Here is a 23,401-nt window from a genome sequence, read left to right as displayed (position 1 = left end):
ATCATCATATAATCTTATTGTTGCTGTGTACAATGCTCTCTTGGTTCTACTCACTTCACTTAGTATCACTTCATGTAAATCTCTCTACAGATTTCTGAAATAAGCCTGCTTATCATTTCTTATAGAACAATAATATTCCATTACATTCATATACCATAGCTTATTCAGCTATTCCCCCAAATGATGGATGGACGTCTGCTCAGTTTCCAGGTCCTTGATCTCTGGCTTCTTATCTGAGGAATTTCTAAGGTTGTAACTGAATTTTCACATCCATTGAGAAAGTTTCAGTCAACTCCTAACTAAGAAAATGGCCTGATACCTTTCTCCTCTCCACCATAATAAAACTCTGGATATGCCCTATTTACCTCTGGGTTCAAAGGTAAACTTGTTTGGCATTTAAATTCTTTATAACCATCCTCTTCCCTACCTTTCCAATCTTCTTGAACCTTATTCACCTTCACAACCTATGATTCTGTGGCATAGACCTTGAACATAATACTCCCAGTTTCTGTCTCTGTGACTTTGTGCTAGTTATTCCCCATGTACTCCCATCAAATCTCCCTTTCTGCAGGAAGCTTTTCTTTGCACTGTCAGCTTCTAATGGCTTCCCCAGTAACACTACCTTTGTCTAACCATACATTTCATATCCCCATAAATATTTACATATCATCTCCCCAGTTAAAATATATATTTCATGTACAGGCAAAGACTTTTTTTTGCCTTTCTTTGTATTCTCAGCTCTTAGCACACTGCCAGGTACATAGTGAACATTTATTAAATGATTATTGATTTATAGACTGATAGCCAATGTTGATTTATCTGATCATTCTCTGTCATTAAACATGATTTTAACCAGTTAATGTATATGATCAAAAGATTTTGGCTCCTGGAGTTCTCAGCTGCCTGCTGTTAGAATGTATAAGTGTTGTGAAGAGTAGAATCTAGAGGGGTAGTAGACCTAATTCTCAGTTCTCTCTTCTCTTTTGTCATTCATCCTCAGATTGTATGACTTTGACCAGGTCCTTCCCCTTCTGGGCCTCATTGTTCTTATCTTTTATAAAAGAGTGAATTGAGTTTGATGATGTCTTAACTGTCTGCTTATTTCTAAAAAATCTCTGCTGCTGGGAATTGTATTGCGGCCCTCAGAAACCCATCAGCTATCAGGCCAGGTTTATAATTAATTCAAGAATGATGTCTACATTACAACATCCTAATAATTTGCTCTCATTCTTCTGAACTAATGATATTTTACATGGGAACAGTTTCTCAGTAGGATTGATTAAAGCAGTTTACCATTCAAGTTGCCATTCTTTACGGAAAGAGCTGTGAGATCATGTTGCTTATTTCTTCTGGAGATCTCTTTTATTATGTATTGCTTCTGGCCTAGTTCAGATCCTGGACCTTGGAGGCCATTCAGTTCAATCTCTGCCTTTCTCTGAAGAAAAGCAGCAGGCCAGAGATGGGGTAGCTTCTTAAGCTTTGAACTGACTCTTCCAAATCCCATATTAAGTCCTTTCTGCTATTTGGCGCTGCTACATTTTCTGGGCAGAATAGTCTCAGATTTCTTGAGATTTATAACTTATTTCAAGTTATCATTTTATATGTGTGTAGATTTTTTAATAATAACACATAAATGAAATCAAGAATTTATATTTAATTCTTAATCATTAATCATTAAACCACTGAATTAATTATTATTTAAACTAATGATAAAATTATTAGTATCATTGTGAGTAAAGGCAAGTTGCCTCTCATCTGTCCCTTGTTTTTTGTCCACCAACCTCTAATGCTACCTGGTCCAGTACTATACTCTAGGCCAGCTCCTTGGAAAGGCATAGAGCAGCACATGCCCTCTTTATTATCTCCCTTAAGATGCAGGTTGGTGTGACAGCTTGCATTTAGGATTGCCAGTTAAGCAGTGATAGAAGGCATTTGTCCTGAGGCTACCTTGAATTTTTGTGATTACAGCCACTTATATTTAGAGCAGGGACAAGAGAAGCTTCTGTCTCTCTTGTTAGTCTGGGATGTCTATTTGGAGGAATGCTCCTTTCAAAATTAGTTGCTCAGGACTGTTGTAAGAGATGAACCTTGGTCAAAACTCAGACAAGGAAGGGAGTAGAAAGGTTAGACAGAAATGGTAAAGCTCAGTTTTGACAATGATAATGTCTGGACACAGAGTACAGTGTGTTTTCACTGAGCCTCATGGCCTTCTTTGGGAAGGCATGGGGAATGATCCCTCTGTCATTCCAGATTCCCAAACTTCTCTAAATAGGTTGTCTATTTTTATTGTATAAGTAGAATCTCCATGTATGCCAAATTTCTGACCAGTTATCGAACTTTTTTCTTAACAGTAATTTCAAAAAAATACAGATGAAAAGGAATCTATTTCCAGAAAATCTTAAGAAAAGATTAGAAAAATTCATTCATGGGTTTCTAAAATTTAAAGCTGAAAAGGGTAGTGGAAGTCATTTTACTTGATTCTTGTTTTACAGATGAGGAAATGAGCAGGTTAAGTGATCTGGCCAGTGTGACCCAGCCTGTGATTGAGCCAGCAGCACAGCTGCAACTCCAGTCCAGGCCAGCAGGCCTTCTGGGACACTGTGCTCTATCACATTTGGAACTTTTTTAGTGAAGAAATTTGGATAAGACACCAGGGCTTATTTAAAACAACTTTTTCACTTTGTTGATGATGGGGAAGGTAATAAGGTAACTACTAACCTTTCACTTGGTATGTAATAGTTCTAATCTTGATTTATCACGTTATCTACATGAAAAATTTAAAATTCTCTAAAGTTAAATAGAATTGTTCTTAACTGAAGAAATATGTTCTCTTTAATCACTTTGCAGTGAATTATAGCCAACATAACCTGTGATAGTCCATAATCTAGCCATTTTAAATATTGAAGTTGCACATTTTCTGTTATTTGTTGGAAAAATAATTCCCATTGTCAGCGAGGATGAGGCTTTCAGCTGCCACCCACCGCCATAACATACCTTTTGTTTTTGCCTGTTCTCAGTTGGGAGCTGAGAGTGCTGACAGTATCGGTGCAGTGTTAAATAGCAAAGACGAGCAAAGGGAGATTGCTGAGACCAGAGAAACTTGCAGGTTAGTCCAAACACTGATTTTCACGGTTTGCTTTAGTAAAGAGCATGCGGGAAAACCTTTCTGTTTTGGTAAGTCAGTAATCTTTGGAGTGAATTTGTACACTTGGACTAATTTGCAGTAAGAGGCATTGAGCATTTTGCTCAGGTCTACCAGTTCCTCTTCCAGGACAAACTTCCAGAATGCTGGACTGGAGAACATTTGTTTCCGACTTAATCTGGATCCCAGGCAGTCATGTAAATGCTGCTGCTGTCCGAGGTGCTGCTGGTTAGACTCTTCATTTTCTTAAACAAACAAAAAAAACATTTATTAATGTCTTTCTCTTACTGTAACCTATATTCTGCACTGCTTCTTTCTATCTCCTGCTGGAGAGCCATCCCTTCTAATAAAGGTTCTTAAAGGTAAATCTTGTTAATGGAGTTCATAAGACTTCTGTTCTTTCTCTTGGTCTGATCACTTCCCTATGTCTGGGTGGCCCTTCCATGGCTGACCTGCCTGGTCAGCCTTTCTATTTGCATTTTGGTTAGACATTTTTGTAAGAATGATGTAAAAAAATAACAGTACTGGAAATGCTCAGAAATAAAAGTTAAAGGAAGTTATTTAATCACTTTAAATCGAGGACTTTAGACTGAAGTACTGTTTTTATATTATTTTGTAATCAATAGTATTCTGAAGAATGGAGCAGTGGGACTAGATATACTTCCCCTGCACTCGTATCTCACCCCATTTGCAGTTTTGATTCCTGTTTCATCATTCAACTTAAACTGTTCTCTTCAGTTATGAGTGAGCTCTTTAAGATATATTTTAACTTATTTCTTTTGCCTTTCTGTTCCATGCCTTTTCACCTCCAACACTTTGAAATCCTTTTGAAAGTTCCTTGTAGGTGCCTTCACCTTCCTGAGGCCTATTTTCATGCCCCTCCCAGATGCCTCTCCAAATACTTATTTTGTATATTTTTTGTATATGCTTATATGTGTCCATGTTGTCTCTCTTCACAGAAACACAGGTTATGGAGGACAGCGATTGTTCTGTATTTGTCTTTGTGCCCAGACCTTCTCATAGTTCCTGGCACTTAGCTAGTCCGTTACTTACTAAATTGCTCATTGATTGATTAATTACATCTATATGAAAGCTGAACTTGTTGGAGGGGAGGGATTCTTGATCAGAGATTAGGACCTTGATGGTCTCAGAGTTTACCGTCTCTGAGATTCTTTGTTTCTAAAATACCTAAACAGCTTGGATACATGTTACTGGCTTTCACCTGATCTGTGTTCTTGCCATACAAGGTGTCTCATTGTTCTTCTCATCTTGACCTTTCCCACACCTCTATGTGCCCATTCAGACTAGGGGGTCATCTTTAGAGGACACTGCCTCCTTCTAGGACTCTTTTGTGCTTTTGTTATTATATCCTCAGTGCCCAGTGCATTGTTTTGCACAGAGATAACATTTCCTAAGTGACATCTGAGCTTGCCTCATATCCTTCTCATCCTCTGTATACTTGTCATATCCCCTTGAAGGCAGTGACCTTCCAGAACCTGGCATAGTGCCTTTTCTATAGTAAACCCTTAATAAATGATTGTTTTTTTAATTTATTGCATGAAGGACCTGCATCTTAGCTTTTAGCACCTAACACAGTTTCTTATGTATATTTTGTTTTATTTTTAGTTTTAGTTTTTATATGCTATTTTTAAAAATTACACATTTTAAAAAAAAAAATTGGAATTCCAAATTTTCTCTTTCCCTCCCCCACACTCTCTACCCTAAGACAGTAAGCAGTTTAATGTAAGTTTTATGTGTTCTATCATTATATGTATTTTAGGCTCAATATTTGTTGTCATCATTGTTGAAAAAGAATAAGAAATCTCATTGTGTCTGTAAAATGTTTTATTCTGAATTTCTAGGGCTTCTTATGACACTTCAGCTCCAAATGCAAAGCGCAAATATTTGGATGAAGGAGAGGCAGACGAAGAAGACTTAGAGGAATATAAGGTGAGTAGATATTAGTACAGCCTTTGTTCTGAGATAAGAAATACTTAAAATATTGAATTCTTCTGAATAATGAAAATGATGTTCTGTGAGAAAATGAAACATTAAAATGTCACCATTTTCTGGTCTGGATGGCTCTTAATGGCTAACATTTTTTTAAAAAATCATAAATATTAACTTATTAGGTGGAGTAACAAGTTATTTCAGTCAGTCACCAAATATTAGGCTCTTACAATGAGCCAGGCCCTCTAGGAGCTCCTGTTCTAATGGGGGAACAGCAGATAAACATCGATATACATACAACATATATTTTTTTTAACGTGGAAATTGGAAATAATCTCAGAAGGAAGACAAAGAAGGAACATTTCAAGCATAAGAATAATTGGCACAAAAACATGTAGTCAATGAATTGAGTGTTATTTGCAAGGAATGGAAGAACAGCAACAGTGTAAAGGAGTAAAGTACAAACTGATTAGAAAGGGGCAAGGTAGTTTATTGGGGGCATTAAAAGCCATATAGGAAATTTTATATTTGAACCCTGAGCTTATAGGGAGCCACAAGAATTTATTGAATGAGAGAGTGACTTGGTCAAACTTGAGGAAACTTACTTTGATAGCTCAGTGGAGGATGAGGTGGAGTAGAGAGAGAATTGAGGTAAGCAGACCCACTAAGGGGCTATTTCCCTAACGCAGGCATGAGGTGCTAAAGGCCCATATATACTAGGCAATGACTGGATATGCACTTTTCAGTGTGAGTGAACAGATAAAGCTGATACCTGGGTTGAGATCCTGGGAGGATGGTATTGCCCTTAAGCAGGGAAGTGTAGAAGAAGAGAGACTGGGAAAAGATAATGACTTCAGCATTTGATATTTTGAGTTTAAGATGTCTAAAAAACATCCAGTTTTAGTTATCTAACAAGCCATTGGAGATGAGAGATTCTTTTCACTGAAAGAAAAGTTAGAGCTGCGTAAGTACTGCTAAAAATCGTCTCCATAGAGCTCATAATTGAATCTATGGGAACTGACAAGATCATGGAGAGATAATGTAGATGGAAAAAAAGGAGTCCAGGACAGTTAGACAGCTTGATCTGGCTGAAGATCCAGCAGAGAAGCAGAGGAGTGGTCAGATTGGGCAAGGAGGGTCAGGAGAGAGGAATAGCAGAAGAAAGGCTAAAGATCCAAGAGGAAAATAATTAGCAATGGCAGATCCTGCAAAGGTGGCGCAAGGAAGATGAAAATGGAGAAAAGGCCATTTGATTTGACAAGTAGAGATTATCAGTCACTTTGAAGAGGTCAATATCAGTTAAATGATGAAGTTGAAAGCCAGATTACAGAGTATTGGGTATAGATGGTCTCTTCAAGGAGTTTAGTCCTGGAAAAGAGGAGAAACACATGATAGCTAGTTGGGCTGAGCAGATTAAGTGAGGGTATTTTTTTTAAGGACTAGAAGACATGAGTGCATTTGTAGGCTAGGGAAGTAGCCAATAGACAGACTAAAACTTAGTGAGACAGTAGGGTTGACAGAGGGGCCAATCTGATAAAAAAAAAAAAACAACCTGGAGTGAATGGGATTGAGGCTACATGTAGAGAGATTAATCTTGGTGAGAGTGGTCACCTTTTTGTGAGGTGAGAGTAGAAAAGGAAAAAGTACAAGCAGACACAACTGAGTGTTGTGAGATGTGGTAGAAGGAAAAACAGCTCTTGGTGAATAGCCTCAATTTTTTTAGTGAAGTTATTAGGTAAGGTTCTTCGTATTCTTTCTGTTTTTAATAAATTTTGATTGACATAGTTGGTACTTGTTTTAAAAAATGAATGCAAAAACTGCAATTCCTTTGCCTTAAATTTGTGAATTATGAGTTTCAGGGTCATAGATGCAACTTTGAAGCCCTTTTTTGAGAGAAATTAATAGAAATTTTTTCCTATTGCTCTTTTTGAAAGTAAATAACAAATGGAAACCCAGTTTAATAGGTTTCTGGATTTGACTTTTGGAATTGTGTACCATTATCAACTATCGAAAGCAAGGAGACTAGAAGTCTTGGCCAATTTGTTCACTGTAGTTGTATTGGAGGTTGTAATGATAGTTATGTTGGAAAGCAGCCCTGGATTTTATAGCTGAAACAAAACTGATTTAAAATCCAGTGGTTGCCTATGTAAATGAAATATTAACATTATTTTGTGCAGTGTAATATGCATAGAATAATTTATTACATTATTACTTAGCATTTTTGGAAGGTTATAAGGTGTGTATCACCTTGCAAAGTAAATGTTTTTTATCCGCCTTATTAATTAGAAGTTTAGAAGTTTAATTAGACATGGAGTGTTGACTTCAGACTACGTCATGACAAAAGGAATATTTTTTCAAAATAGGATACTGTGCGCACTGCATATTTTCACAGTTACATGATAGAGTTTAACACTTTGAAAGTGAGAATTGTTTCATCTTAATACCTGTTATTCTGTTATGACTGATTGCATGAAGTAAACTGCTCTTTTGATGGTTGTGATGGTTATGAATTTGACTTGAATTTTTCGATTTATTACCTTTAGAATAAAATTAGCATGTTACTAATATAGAAGACAAGATATATAGCAGTCAGTCTGTAATCAACAGAGACATCATAGGGATATAGAATTCATTTCCTTTTATTTATAGTTTGTTCCTATCTCATTACCAATAATGTTCTCCAATTTATATAATTAACATCTTTATCATTTTCTAGGTTATTTGTTCATCATATATCATTGTAGGGTGATGAGAAAAAAGCAATAAGTTAACTGGCTTTTCCTTGGGAAATGGGCAGTGGAATGATTGATTATGTGCTGTGGAAGGAGCTGGGAAAGATTTATTTAGGGGATCACTCATTAAGTGGAGTGGGGTCTATGCATATAAAATCTCCTTTCACTCTTCCTGGTTTTTCCCCCAAAGGATGAAGTAGAAATGCAGCAAGATGAAGAGAATCTGCCGTACGAAGAAGAAATTTACAAAGACTCTAGTACTTTCCTTAAGGTAAGAGTACAAACACTCCCAGGTGGTGGGGTCCCTTTTACAAAACCCACTCTTGAAACACCTCTGAAACACAGCCTTCCTTCTCAGACACAGAGAGGACATGTTCCTTAGCTTCTGGCCTCTTTCACTTTCCACACCCAGGCAGCTCCCAGTGCTTGGGATTTTTACCTCTCATCTGGCACATCTTTTCTGTCCCTCTTTGCCTCTATATAATGCCTGCTGTTCTTGATTCTACACTTTCTTCTCTCTTTAAATCAAGGATTCTGAACTTTTGTGTCATGGACTCCTTTGGAAGTCTGGTAGAGCCAAAATAGTATTTCTAAAAGCATAAAATAAAATGCTGTGGATTGTAAAGGGAAGTCCTGTGGAGTACAAAAGCAACCAAGAAAATTAAAATACTTATCAAAATATTTTTAAAAAAAGGTTTGTGATCCCAGTTTAAGAATCCCTGCTCCTATTCATCTTAAGTACAGACCCTTTAGTCTACCTTTTTGGCCTCATCTCATAGTGTTCCTCCACATATGTTAACAAAATGGTGCTCACTTCCTTGGACAACATAATTAGTGCTTGCTCACTTCCATTTTTCCTGGTGCTACGAATACTTTTCCTTTTCCCCTAGCTCGGGTGATTGCCCAATTACTTGCTTTTAGAGTCCTCTCTGTTCTTGAAAATGTCTTAGCTGCCACCTCCTCTATGAAGCTTTCTCTGATATTGCAGTCAGAAATGATCTTTTTCTTCCTTGGACCTTAGATAGCACTCTTTATGTTTCTCTTCAATCACTTAGCTTAATTAACAATCATCTTATTAAGTGACTACTATGTATTCCATTCTTCTCCATAGTATTTTTTTAATGTAGTTGTATATGTACATCAGTTTTGGCATGTTATGTATCTATTGTAAAGTAGAAATGGCAGACTGACTATACCCCACCCAGCCACTTCAAAATAATTGGAAATTGCTTAACAAGATAAGTAAAAATATAATATGACAAAAATAGTTAATATATGGCTTTCTGAGTCAGTCTGTGCCCATAAAACTTCTATTTCTATTGGTATTTCAAACCCTTGGAGTAGAGTCATATCTTCCTTATTCATGTGCCAGTTCTACAGTGGGGAGCATGTTTTGGTCATCTTGCAGCTCTCTTAGCACCCAGTAATACAGTTTTATTTTTGATCGCCCTACAGTTAGGTTGCAGACTGATCCCAAAACAAAAGTGTTAAATTTAGATAAGTTATTTACATATGTATATTATGGGGTAGCTAGGTAGTGCAGTGGATTGAGTACTATTCCTGGAGTCAGGAAGACCTGAATTCAAACCTGGCCTCAAACAGTTACTAGGTGTATGACCCTGGACTAGTCCTTAATCTTGTTTGTCTCAGGTTTCCTCTTTGGTAAGATGAGCTAGAGAGGGAAATGGCAAACTACTTTGGTAGTTTTGCCAAGAAAACCCCAAACAGGATCATGAAGAGTTGGACATGACTGAAATGACTGAACAACAAAACAGTTATATATAGGTACATATCATAGAAATATAGTATTTACTAAAACTATATATATATATATATTTTTTATTTTCATGTTTTTAGGGGACTCAGAGCTTAAATCCTCACAATGATTATTGCCAACACTTTGTTGACACAGGACACAGACCACAGAATTTCATCAGAGATGTAGGTATGTCAAACTTGCCCAAACAAGAGTTAGCTCTTGATTGTCTGTATTTGGCTTATCAACTTTTTGATCCATCTTCCTGTATCATTCATGAATGTTCAAGAAGTACAAACTAATTTTAATACAGGCAGTTCTTGCATTATGTAAATTCACATCATGCCAATTCTGCTTTAGAGAAAGAATTCTGAAAAATCTACATTCCAAAAAAAAATCCTATTTTAACTTTATTATACAATACTGTGCTCTCTGTTCCTGGACCTCTGTTTGGGTGCTGTATGGCCTCCCATCCCACTCTACCTCTACCTCCTCTAACCAACCAACCAAACAAACAAAAAAACAACCCTTAAAAAAAATCTCTTTAAAGAAACCTCCAAGTAAAAGCAGAACAATAGACATTTGGAGAGATCGCTACTGCTGACACCATCGGATCAGGGACTTGGCTTGAGATCTCTGATCTTAAAAGGAGAACTTTTTCCTACTTTGCCCACTCTTTTACATGAATAGCTCTGCATGTCTGTCTTTTGTACTACTGTACACGGGCATTGTATGTTTGTCCTTGGCCCCCTACGCGTTTTTTTCTTCTCTCACTTTTCTATTCCCAAATCCAACATATCCTTGAATTGTGTCCTGACCCCTTTCTTCCATGGAATCATAATCCTGTTTCTACCTCCTTTCCCCACATTCATAGTCAAGTTCACATTACATAAAAATTTTTCACATAGAGGTCTGTGGAATGATTCATTTAAGTAAAGCAAGAACAATCTGTGATAGTCTAGGCAGAATAGATAGGTAAAGAGCCCACAAAACAAGTCGTGGTTCATCCTAAATCAAATGCGATTTCTAAGAAAAATATGCAGTCAATTTCATATATAAATGAGAGTTGCTTGTAATTCTTCCATTATTGACTAAAAGAATATATTTTGAGTTCACAAAAAGGTGGAGTTTGTTTAAATTATTTTTTGTTTATATTTTATAAGCTTAAAAGATTAGAAATGCCTTTTTTCTTTGTATATGTTATAGAATTCAGTAAAATAGATGCTTTTCATAATTAAACTTTTTTTTTTAATGGTACCATCTATAATTCTGTGAGTATTCTCTTAGTGCATGTTTACAAATACATTCTTGACATTAGTAAATAATTTTTTTTTTAAACTTTTACTTATATGTATGGAGTCCGATTGTCTTTATTAAACTGGTACCATCTAGCTTGCCTTAAAACTCCTTAGGAGATGTTGAGACCCAGCATAGTCCCAGAAACTTGACTGGAGTATAAACAAAGACTGGGGGATTAGATATGATGAATTGTTGCTATCCACTGTAAGACATAATGAGAGCTATCTAGTAAAACTTTATCTTTTGTGTTTGTAGACCCTTATTAAAAACCCTTATTGAAAACTGCTAAAAATAATTGTGAGGTTTTTCTCCTAGCATGCATGGTACTTGGCACAAATTTATACTTGATGATTTATTGGCTTAGGGACTTTTTATAATTTAGTTTCATAAATTAAACTTGTTAATATAAATATTTTACCATTCAGGTTTAGCAGATAGATTTGAAGAATATCCTAAACTGAGGGAGCTTATCAGACTGAAGGATGAGCTGATTTCAAAATCAAATACTCCTCCCATGTAAGTGCTTTTACTACTATTGTCAATATTGTTTTTTATTATCTGGAAAACCAAAATGTTTGCCTATTCAGGAAACTTATCTTTTGGCCATTATCTAAGAGGAATATAATCTAGTTTCCTTTTTCTTTGGAGAAATTTGTTATTTTGAAACTCCCTAGGGCTGAGCACATCATAGACTCTTCAGACTCTTCATAAAAACTTCTTGGTTGAAAGTAGTAGAAAGAATTTACTGTGTGTGTGTGTGTGTGTGTGTGTGTGTGTGTGTGTGTGTGTGTGTGTGTGTTTGAGTCACAGAATTCACACTTTGTTGAGCAGAATACTAGATTTTATGAAAGTAGTATTGTTATATTTATTGTAATAATTCTGTCTGACATCCAGACATTTTTATTCTAATCTGATATTGTATGAATGTAATTAATGCAGGATTTGACCAGATTTCTTTGGGTGCTAAGATTTTATAACTAGGTGTTATGAATAGTCTTGGGAATTGACTTTCCTCTAAAACTTGTAGTGCTTTATACTAAATGAATAGAGAAGAAGGTTAAAGTTCATTTTTATTACTATTGAAACTCTTCTCTGGAGCATAGAGTAGGGGAAAATGAGGACATGTAATTTTTATAACCTGGGAAAAAAGGTAGAATTCTTAAAATTTAATATTCACTGAGTTCATACTTCACAGATGGACTTTTAAAAAATGTATTTTTGCTTTTCCCAGTTACATGTAAAACAATTTTTTTTATATTTGTTTTTAAAATTTTTTGAGTTCCAGATTGAAAAGACATGTGAAGTTATGAGTCAATTTATTGTTGCAAGAGAAAACATAGATTCCTCCCCCCTCCCAAAAAAGCTTTAAGAAAAATAAAGTTAAGGAAAAAGTATGCTTCCATCTGTATTCAGACACAATCAGTGCTTTCTGTGGATATAGATAGCATTTTTCATTGTAAGTCCTTCAGAATAATCTTGCATCATTATATTACTTTGAATTGCAAAGTCAATCACAGCTGATCATTCCACAACATTGCTATTGCTTTGCACACAGTACATTTCACTTTCCTTGAATTCATGGAGGTCTCTTAAGGTTTTTCTGAAAACATCCTGTTCTTCATCTCTTAAAGAACAATAATATTCTATCATAATCACGTATCAGTTTATTCAGCCATTCCCTAATTGATGAACATCCCCTTAGTTTCCACTTCTTTTCCCTGAGAAAATTGCTGCTCTAAATATATTTGTACCTGTAGGTCCTTTTTCTTTGGTTTTTGTAAATCTCTTTTGGGATTCCTGCTTAATATATAGTTAGGCCAAAGAATATGCATAATTTTATAACCTTATACATGATTTTATATTCTCTTTGGTCATAGATCATATTTTTTTGATTATTTATCAGTTGGGGAATGGTTCTCATTTTTTTATATATATATATAAATTTGATTCTTTTCCCTTTACATTTGAGAAATAGGCCTTCATCAGGGAAATTTGCTTCAAAATTCTTTTCACAATATTGCTAACTGTATTTTCCCTATTTATTCTGTTTTTTCCTTTTACCTTGACCCTCAAAGTGTTCTTCTTCTTACCATCTCCCCGCTCCTCCCCTCTCCACCCTCCCCCTCCCACCCCCCCATGTGCTCTCCTTTCATTCTCTCCTCTTCTCTTATCTTCTTTCCCCTTGCTTTCCTGTAGGGTAAGATCTATTTCTATATCCATATTGAGTGTGTATGTTATTTCTTCTTTGAGCCAATTTTGATGAGAGTAAGGTTCACTCGGTTCCCTTCTTCCCCCAAAGCATTTTCTTGCCTCTTAAATGGCAGATAATTTATGCCATTCCACATATCCCTTTTTCTTTTTCCCCAATACATTCTTCTCTCATCTCTTAAAAAATTTTTTTTAGATATTATCCCTTCATATTTAATACAACACTTGTGCCCTCTGTCTATATATACTTCTTCTAACTATGATAATAATGAGAAAGTTCTTATGAGTTACAAGTATCATTCTCTTTTGCAGGAAAATAAACTTCATTGAGTCCTTTATGATTTCCCTTTCTTGATGACCTCTTTATGCCTTTCCTGATTCCTATATTTGAAAATCAGATTTTTCTATTTACCTCTGGGCTTTTCATCATCAAAACTTGAAACTTCTATTTTATTGTAATTCTTGGTTGTAACCCTACCCACCTTGCTCTCTGGAATATCATATTCCAAGCCTTCTGGTCCTTTAATGTAGAAGCTGCTCAATCTTGTGTTATCCTGACTGTGGCTCCACTAGAATTGTTTCTGTCCAGATCCTTGAAATATTTTCTCTTTTGACCTGGGAATCCCAGAGTTTGACTGTAATATTCATGGGAGTTTTCAACTTGGCATCTCTTTCAAGAGATGATTGGTATATTCTTTTAATTTCTGTTTTACTTTCTGTTTCTAGAATATCAGGACAGTTTTCCTTGGTAATTTTTTCTTAAAAGATCATATCTGTGCTTTTCTTTTTTTGATCATGGTTTTCAAGTAGACCAATAATTTTAAAATTATCTCTCCTGAATCTATTTTTTAGATCAATTGTTTTTCCAATAAAATATTTCACATTGTTTTCTATTTTTTCATTCTTTTGGTTTTGTTTTATTGTTTATTAGATTTCTGATAAAATCATTAGCTTGCATTTGCTCAGTTCTAATTTTTAAGGAGTTACCTCTTTTCCCATTTGGCCAGTTTTGCTTTTTAAAGCGTCATCCTCCTCATCAACTTTTTGTATTTCCTTTTGCATTATTCTCATTTCTCTACCTCACTTTCTTAATTTGCAGAAACCCTTTGAAGCTTTTCCATAGTCTGAGACAAATTTTAATTTTCCTTGGAGGCTTTGGATGTAGGAACTTTGATTTTATCATCTTCTAAATGTGTATTTTGATCTTCCTTGTCATCACAGTAACTTTCTGTAGTCAGGATCTTTTTTTTTTTTTTTTTTTTTTTTGCTCATTTGCCACCCTATTTCTCAACTTTTAGCTCTTTGTAAAAATAGGCCTCTTTTTCCAGGTGAATGGTGTAGTGTCTCAAGCTGCAATTTTGTGCAACTGTTTTCAGAGATTCTTCCAGTGATCTTTAAGTTTTCAGTTCTTCCAAGGTGTTATCCAAGGAGAAGTGTGTGGGAGTGACCACAAGCACTCTTTTCTGCTTTGAAGAGGAGGGTCCCCACTCCATTGTTGCTGTTAAGTTCTAGTGTGATAAAGCAACAAAGTTTTTCCTTAGTGCTAGTAAAGAGACCCCTTGTGGGCTGAGGCTTCTGAAAGCTGCTGCCACTGCTGCCCCCTTTTATGTTTGTAGGCTTCCCAAGGCCCTTTAATCCTAGTGAGACAAACCTTTTTGCTAATCTGCTTTGGTGTTTGTGGTGACTGGGCCAGGGCTTTACTGGTAGTACTGTGGCTGTGTTGAACTTTCACCATGGTACAACAGACTTTTCCTGCTAACCTTCCAAGTTGTCTTTGGTTGGAAAATTATTCCATTCCATCTTTTTTTTGGGTTCTGATGCACTAAAATTTGTTAATCATTATTTAAAGGAATTTGGAGGGGTTGAGGGGAGAGCGTGGATCATTACTGCTTTTCCTTCACCATCTTGCCTGCCTCCTGCTCAGTAGGCTTTTTAAATTGAGAGATGTGTTAGCAAAATTTGGAGCCTTCTGGGACTACACATTCTTTTGTATTTTTTCCCTTGACTTTTATAGATAACTGTGCAGGCCAACTACTGGAGGAGACAAAGGCCTTGGCTGGGAGTGGGGGAGGCAGCATTTGACATAGGATTTATAGTATTTCTCCAATAGATGCTATCTCTGCTACAGTTAGACCTTATGGAAATGTTAATGATCTACAATCCATGCCCTCCAGAATAATTTTGATTGTATGTTTTGTGCTAAGAGAACTTTTAAGTAAGCCTTTGGTGATTAACTTTTGCAAACTCTTGGGAACAGTATTAGAATGTCTTGTTTAAAAGTCTTTTTTAATTGCCTAATTGTTTAATTAAGTTGCATACTTAAAACGGTTCCCACCCGCTTATGCTTTACTCTATTAGGTATTTACAAGCAGATTTAGATGCTTTTGACATTCGAGAACTAAAATCCAAATTTGATGTAATTCTTCTGGAACCTCCTTTGGAAGAATATTACCGAGAAACTGGAATCACTGCTAATGAAAAATGCTGGACTTGGGATGATGTAAGTATTTCTTAAAAAACAAAAGTGATAGAGCTTTGTTTATTTTTTTTAATGATGCATTAATAATTTTTAAAATAGTTCAAGCTTGAATAGAAAGTATTTCTGTATATGTGTTCCTTATCTTACACATGCTTATTACATGCTGTGGCTAAGATTAAAATCTTAGCTAGCGTTATGTAAGTCTTAGGTCTGGTTATAGGGAAAAACTGAGTAGAGAATAGGTCATAAAAATTCTTCTTTGAAGGCATATGCAGATGCTTCATTGAGCCCTGGAAGGGTAGGCCAAAGGAATCCAAGCTCTAGAGCTCTAATATTTCCAACCAAGTTAGAAAGATTTCATGAATCCCCAGTAATGGGTTATGGACCTATCCCCTTAAGAACCAGTCAGCTAAGTTTCGTGGAGCTGATCTAGGTGATAGAGGAATGAATTATATAATTTATGATGCTTAGTATGAATAGAAAACAGTGTGAAGTATTTCATTGGAAAAACAACTGATCTGGAATATACATCCAGGAGAGATAATTAAAAAATTATTGCTCTCCTTCAAAACCATTCTAAGCATAGGAGAGTTGTGAATTGTTTTAGTGATCTCCACAAGATGAAACCATATATTCTTGGAGTCAAAAAAGCCATAGAATTCACTGAAAGCTCTTCTCTGCCCACTGTCTTAAGTAATCATTTAGCATGATTGTATCCTCAGCAGAATACTGGTGATAGTGGTGCTTAGGGCAACCCTTCTTAATGGGGAGAAAGGAGTTGGTAGCTATCAAGGTTTTACATGGGCTCAGAACAATGGTGTAAATGTCTAAGGAAAGGTGTAATAAAATGGATCTGTGATTTCGTAGATTAAATAGTCACATGGATTAAGCATTTATTAATGTACTTAAAGTACCTATTGCACAGAATTCTCTGCTGAGAGTACAGTCCCTTCCCTCAAGTACTTTACATTTGAAGGGGAAAACAAGAAATACAGCTAAAAAAGTATTTACAGAATAAATAGTGTGCAACAGAAAAAAAAGATTGCTAAATACAAAAAGGCATTTAGTTCCTAATCATAAGAAATTTTAAATTGTGAAGATAGTTGAAAAATGGTAAGGGATGCTCTAAAAAATTATTTTTATTTCTGTTGTTAGTATAACATAATTGTATCCCACCTTGCTTAGAATTATGTGTTCAAGAATTATTTTGGTCCCTAAATTGATGTTGCTGTGAAATGATACTGAAATTAAGCATTTCTTGTTTCAGGGAAAGATATGTGTTTCTGTATGTGTGTCTGCATGTGCATGCGTGCATTTTAGATGCCCTTTTTTGAGTGTTCCTGTTTATTTAGAATTGGTGAAATTTAGAATTTAGAAATTATCTTCGGAAACTGAAAAAAATTATAAAACAGTATGTTGCTACATTGTTTTTTAGTTGCCCTGATAAACTTTATGGTCCTGAATAGCTTATTGAATTTCTTGGAGTCTTTGTTAACTCATCTGTAAAATGAGATTATTGCACAGAAAGATTGATAAGAACCTTTCTTTCAACACATTACTGATCTGTTATCCTAAAATCTTAATTATAATCTTCTTCTTTCTGTAGAGCCAGCATTTGAATGAGGAAATAGGATTTTTTACTATAAACCTTTTACTTAAGATAATACTGTGTAGATTAAAATCCAGAAAAATGTTGACTATACAGAATATGTAATAAGCTGTACTTTTGTGCAATATTATTTTATGTTCCTTAGATTATGAAGCTAGAAATTGAGGAGCTTTCTGGACTGCGATCATTTGTCTTTTTGTGGTGTGGCTCTGGGGAGGGCCTGGACCTTGGCAGAGTGGTAAGAAGTTGTTTTTTTTTTTTTTTTTTTTTTTTTTAATGTTTAAGAAAAAATGAAACTAATATGCTTGCATAAAAGTTCATGGAACAATCTTATATAGCTTACTGTTTTTGAGTCCATGTTTTGAATGATAATTTGAATGTGGTCCTTGCTTCCTATAAAAAGCCAGATTATATCATTAATCAAGAGTGGGATAAGTGAGGAGACAGCCAGGTTGAAGAGTGTATAAGACATTAGAAAGCTCCTCAGTGAGAACCCATGGAAACTAGTGAATGGGAAATAACTGGGTGATCACACACACACACACACACACACACACACTCACACACTCACACTCTCTCATCATAGAATAAATATTTCTCTTTTCTGTGTCCCCTTTCTTTCCTTTCTGTCTCTTTCACTGCAGAGCAGAAGGGGCCTGCATAAAACTAGAACCTATTTATGTTGGGGAGTTTTGAGGAGGTTATTTTGACTATATAGATTGCTGTGAATAAACAAATCATCACCCGATGGGTAACTTATTGGTGATGAGCCTCTCTACTTAGCTAGACTGGTGTTTGAAAAGCAGTTTTTTTTTTCCTCATTCCAGGTCTAAACTTGCCTCTGTGGTTTGTTTTTGTTGCTTCTAGTGCTGTTTTCTGCATTCTAGCAGAACAGCTGGTAAATTACTGTCCTGTTAAATGTCAATTCTGATCTTTGAAGATAACTGTCCTATTTTTCACTTTGTCTTTTCTACATTAAAGATCCGTAACTTCTTCAGCTGATATAAATGTGACAAGGTGTGCTAGATCCTTAGCATCCTTATTTGCCTTCATCTTATCACTGTCCTTTCTAAAATGTGACTTCCAGAACTGTGTTCAGATCCAGCTGCCTTTTCTTAGATTTCATTCTTGATCTCTCTGCAGCCTCTGACACTTGATCACTCTCCTTCTGGATATTTTTGATAATATTCTTCGAGGTGTTTGGTACACCACTCTGTCTTGGTTTTTTCCTTACCTCTCAAACCATTCCTCTGTCTGCTTTGCTCTGGGGTCATTCTTCTAATCATAGGTTGCCCTCAGCATTATTGGCCTGACCCCTCTTCTCTTCTCCCTTTACTTATTTCTTTGGTGGAGCATCAGCTCCCAAGGATTTAATTAAGCATATCTATGCTGATAATTCCATTCTACCTATCTTATCCCATTCTCTTGCTAACCTCCAGTCTTGAGTCTTCAGCTGGCTATTTGACATCTCTGACTATCTAGTAGACATCTTAAATTCAGCATGAACAGAACAACTTATTATCGTTCCCCTGAACCTTCCCTTACTCCTACTTTCCCTAATACTGTGAAGGCCAACACCATTCTCCCAGGCCCTGCCGTTCACAACTGAGGAGTCATTCTCCACTCCTCACTATCTCCCACTTCATATATTTGATCTGCTAATCAAGTCCTTTGATTTCACCTCTGCAAATATCTCTCCAATATGCTCCCTTTCTCTCCTCTGACATGACTACCACCCTGGTGCAGGCTCTCATTACCACATACACGAACCAATGATGAAAAACACGGTGGGGGTAAATCATCTTGCTTCAAATCTCTTCCCCACTCTATCCATCTCCCATTCAGCCACCAAAGTGATTTGCCTGAAATTCGAGTTTATGATTTCTCTCTCCCCACCAAATATTCTCAGTAAATTCCATTTACTCCCCATCAACTCCATGTACAAATACAAAATGTTCTATTTGGCTTTCAAAGGCCTTCATAGCATACCTTGATTCATAACTTTTCAGTTCACTGACATAGACCTATTGGCTGTTTCTTGAATAAGACACTCCATTTCTTGGCTCTGAACATATTCTCTGGTTGGTCCTTATGTCTGTTGACTTTCCTAACTTGCTTTATGTCCCATCTAAATTCCTACCTTCTATAGGAAGCCTTCCCTAACCCTTAGCATTTTTCCTCTCTTTATTTTCTGTTCCTATATATAGCTTGTCTGTACATATTTGTTTGTCTCTCTTTAGAGTATAAGATCCTTGAGGGTAGTAATTGTCTTTTGCTACTTTTGATATTTTTACTTAGCCCAGGGCCCAGCACATAGTAGGTGCTTAATAAATGTTTATTGACTTAAAATAACATTTCCACCCCTCCCCTCACTTCTATATCTTAAAGCATTTGGTATCTTGTCTTTTTGGCAATTTATCTTGTGTTGTGTATACAGTACATTAAAATCCCTAGGTTGGGGCAGCTAGTTGGCATAGGAATTAGAACTCCAGCCCTGGAGTCAAGAGGACCTGAGTTTAAATGCAACCTCAGACAGTTAACATTTCCTAACTGTGTGACCCTGGGCAAGTCACTTTAACTCCAGTTGCCGTGGGGAAAAAAGACCAAAAACATTTCCCCTTCTTACCCCTACAAGTTTTGTTTATGTAAGCTGCTTTTTGGCCATGCTTTTTCTATTTGTCCATATGGAGTTGATTTTCTGAAGCCGGTGTAAGAATTTATTTACATTTATCCATAATTAATTTCATTAGTCAGGATATTTTTTCTGTTCTTGACAGTCATATGTCACCTAAGCACAGATTCTTGTGTATCTTTGAACTATAAATACCTGTTCTTTGGATATGACCAGGGACATGCTAGAGTCTAGTTTTTCAGTTTTCAGTGTGAGTAAAAAATTTACACCTCAGAAATTAGTAGACATTTTAATTTTAGATTAGTTTATTTTTGTTGTTTATTTTCTAGATTTAAAGTGATGGTCAAAATATGAATAGTGCAGATTACATTTTTCCTCTTAGAGAGCCATCTCTTAAACCTTTACTCTAGCACATTTGGGGATCATTCAGCTCTCATGGAGTCTTTCCTGATTTCTTATTGTCTCCTGTGTATAACTCCATTCTTTCTGCCAAAATGACACAAGATACTTGATCTAATACCTGGATGGAATCAGGGCAAACTCTCTTACTCTGTACTTTTTTCCCCCCTTTAATCATCTCCCAGATGACTTTGGATATCAGTTCTCTATTAGCCAATTTTGTTATGTCCTTTCCAGTTCCAAGATCATTCTCCTTAGGAAATAATCAAAATAAATTAGATTGAGCAATTTTGTTTTTCCTCCCTTTTCAATCATCCATCTTAGACTGTCTACTTTCTGCAGTGATCCTATCCGTTTTGTTTTGTTTTAATTTTTTTTGTGGTCCTTAGCTCACTGTACTAGTTTCTGCAGATGTGTACCATTAGCACCTGACATTAATCGTATTCTGTTCTTTTATGCTGTAAATACTATTTTTTGATTGTGGTAGTCACACTAAGAAATATTGTAGAATTTCATTTCAAAATTTTATAAACATTTAGCTTTGTTGCAAGGTACAATGACAACATTCCAGGGACATGAAAAGGTAAAACCATTTCTTGGTGACACGCCTTTTTTTCATTTGAAACTTGGAGCAATCACGGTCAGTGGGTGATGAGGATTATCTTCCATTTGGAAATATGCATACAAAGAGTACTTGACCATACATAATTTACATAGATGTATTCCACTTCTGCTTTTTTCCCCATAGATTGTATTTTATCTTTTTCAATACACACTGAATAAAATTGCCACACCAGTTTGAAATTTTATTCCCTCACCTAGAAAAGAACCAATTATTTTTTGTTTAATTTTCAAAAATCCTAATAACTATGTTTTCCACTTTCTTTTAGTGTTTACGTAAGTGGGGTTACAGAAGATGTGAAGATATTTGCTGGATTAAAACCAACAAAAATAATCCTGGGAAGACAAAGACTTTAGACCCAAAAGCTGTCTTCCAAAGGACAAAGGTACAGCCTTATCCTGGCTTCTTTTAATTCTTCCTGTCTTTGTACTCCTTTGCATTGATAATGATCTTGAAATGAGTAATTTTAGGGGAGTAAGGACACTATTTTTGATTTTTAACATACAAATTGAATTATAAAGAAATATTTATGTATATTTTTATTTTAATAGGCAATAATTATATAAATTAAGTATTTACCTCCACTTTCCCCCAAACTTAGTTTGATAAAAACCTCAAAACAAGATTTTGATCTTGCTCTTTTATGTTTTTTAAAATACTCAAAGGGTTATTGTGAGCTGGCTAAGAGGTTGCAATGCTTTGGTGGGCAGACTCCTTCTTGTTTCAAATCTCTTCCCTACTTCGCTCCATCCCCCATTCGGTCACCAAAATGATTTGCCCAAAATTTGGGTTTATGACATCTCTCCCCCCACCAGTTACTCTAAGTAAACTCTATTAACTCATTATTTTGTGGAGATCTCTATGCTTTTCTAAAATCATTGAGATCATTATTTCTTATAAACAGAGTAATATTTCATCATGAACATATACTACAATTTATTTAGCCATTTCTTAATTGATGGTATCCTCACAATTTCCAGTTCTCAACACAAAGTGAACTGCTATTAATATTTTAGAACATGTAGTTTTTTTTCCATTTTCCTTAATTTTCGTGGGAAACAGATCTAAGAGTGGTATTTCTGGGTCAAAGAGTTTAGGAAGTTATTTTGAAGATAGTTCCAGATTTCTCCAAAATAGTTGGATAAGATCAAATCAATAGTAAATTAAACTCCCAATTTTTCTACATCCCTTCCAACATTTGTCACTTTCCCTTTTCATTTCAGCCAATCTGATAGGTGTAAAATGATACCTCAAAGTTGTTTTAATTTGCATTTCTTTAATCAGTAATGACTTAAAACATTTTCTAATGACTATAAAATGTTTTGACTTTTTTCATCGGAAAACTGCCTGTTCAGATCCTTTGGACCATTCATCAGTTGGGGAATGATTCACGTTTTTATAGAGTTGATAAAGTTCTTTATATAGTTGAGATATAAGATCTTTATCTGATGACCTGTCTATAAAATCTCCGTCCTTCCCTCCCCCCTCCCAGTTTTCTGTTTTCCTTTTGATCTTGGTTAGATTTATTTATATAGAAACTTTTTAATTGAATATACTTAAATTTATCCATTTTCTATCTCATGACACTATCCCTTGGTTTGCTCATAAATGATTTATCTATCCTTAAGTCTGTAGGTAATACGTTCCCCTGTTCTTCAAATTTTTTTTTTTTTTATCGTATCTCCCTTTATATCTAGGTCATGTATCCATTTTGAATATATCTTGGTTAATGGTGTAAGATAATTGGTGTATATCCAGTTTCTGCCAGATTGCTTTCCAGATTTCTGAAAAACTTAGCAAATAATGACTCCATATCCCCCAAACTTAAGTCTTTACACTTGTCAAAAACTGGATAACTGTGTTCATTTATTGCTCTAGATTGTTATCTGTTCCACTGAACTATCTTTCTTTTTTAGCTAGTAACAGATAGTTTACAAAATTTTTTATGAGTTTGTGCATATATGTCCTGAATTTGTTTTGACAAATGTATTTCCAGGTATATTATACTGTCTAGTGTATTTTAAATGCAGTGTTTCCAACTATCTTTCTTCAGGATCCTACCAATGAACTTTTAGTTGATAAATCACAAAGTGTTTTTTCATTTTTCTTGACATTGCTTGTGTTCCACATTTGAGCTTTACTATTCCTATCCTCTTCCCTGAATTGTTGATCTTCTTCTTCTCTTGTCTTTTATAGCTCTTCTGTCTCTGAGTTTCTTCCTCTTTGTCTGACTCTTCTTCCCACTCTTTTACTGATTACTTATCTTCGCTCCAATCCTCAGATATTGTCTTATAAAATGCTTTCTTTGACTCTTATTTATCTCTTCATAGATTAATCTTTTCTCTGAACTCAGGGGCCTGCATTTATTTGTCTGGTGGACATTTTACTTCGTCCCAACTCTTTTTTCTAGTTGGTTGCCAAGATTTAGTGCTGTTATCTCCTTGCAGTTTTTCAAGCCCCTTCTCTAAGGCATCTACCAATTGATAATCTCCTTACCTTTTGCCAGAGTCCTCTGTTGCTTCCAATTTTGGCTGTCTAACACAGTTGCCAAAAGTCTTTTGAAGTCAAAGATT

The 23,401-nt window shown here is 35.5% G+C and overlaps 1 protein-coding gene across 2 annotated transcripts in view; it reads left to right on the top strand.

The window, feature by feature from the left end:
- The window catches only part of METTL14 (methyltransferase 14, N6-adenosine-methyltransferase subunit), a 33,492-nt gene that overhangs the window by 5,872 nt on the left and 4,219 nt on the right, over window positions 1-23,401 (top strand). Inside the window, exons 2-9 of one of the 2 annotated variants that reach the window (XM_051965830.1) lie at window positions 3,018-3,106; window positions 5,005-5,092; window positions 8,015-8,095; window positions 9,682-9,769; window positions 11,305-11,395; window positions 15,446-15,587; window positions 17,321-17,413; window positions 21,097-21,213. In XM_051965830.1, coding sequence (XP_051821790.1) covers window positions 3,018-3,106; window positions 5,005-5,092; window positions 8,015-8,095; window positions 9,682-9,769; window positions 11,305-11,395; window positions 15,446-15,587; window positions 17,321-17,413; window positions 21,097-21,213 — 789 coding nt within the window. The remainder of the gene's footprint in view (window positions 1-3,017; window positions 3,107-5,004; window positions 5,093-8,014; window positions 8,096-9,681; window positions 9,770-11,304; window positions 11,396-15,445; window positions 15,588-17,320; window positions 17,414-21,096; window positions 21,214-23,401) is intronic. The other variant, XM_051965831.1, reaches the window with a different exon arrangement.

Source organism: Antechinus flavipes, chromosome 6 (assembly GCF_016432865.1).
Source record: "Antechinus flavipes isolate AdamAnt ecotype Samford, QLD, Australia chromosome 6, AdamAnt_v2, whole genome shotgun sequence".
Classification (NCBI taxonomy): domain Eukaryota; kingdom Metazoa; phylum Chordata; class Mammalia; order Dasyuromorphia; family Dasyuridae; genus Antechinus; species Antechinus flavipes.
The sequence above is the reverse complement of the archived record's forward strand: the minus strand, read 5'-3'. Positions and strand labels throughout refer to the sequence as shown.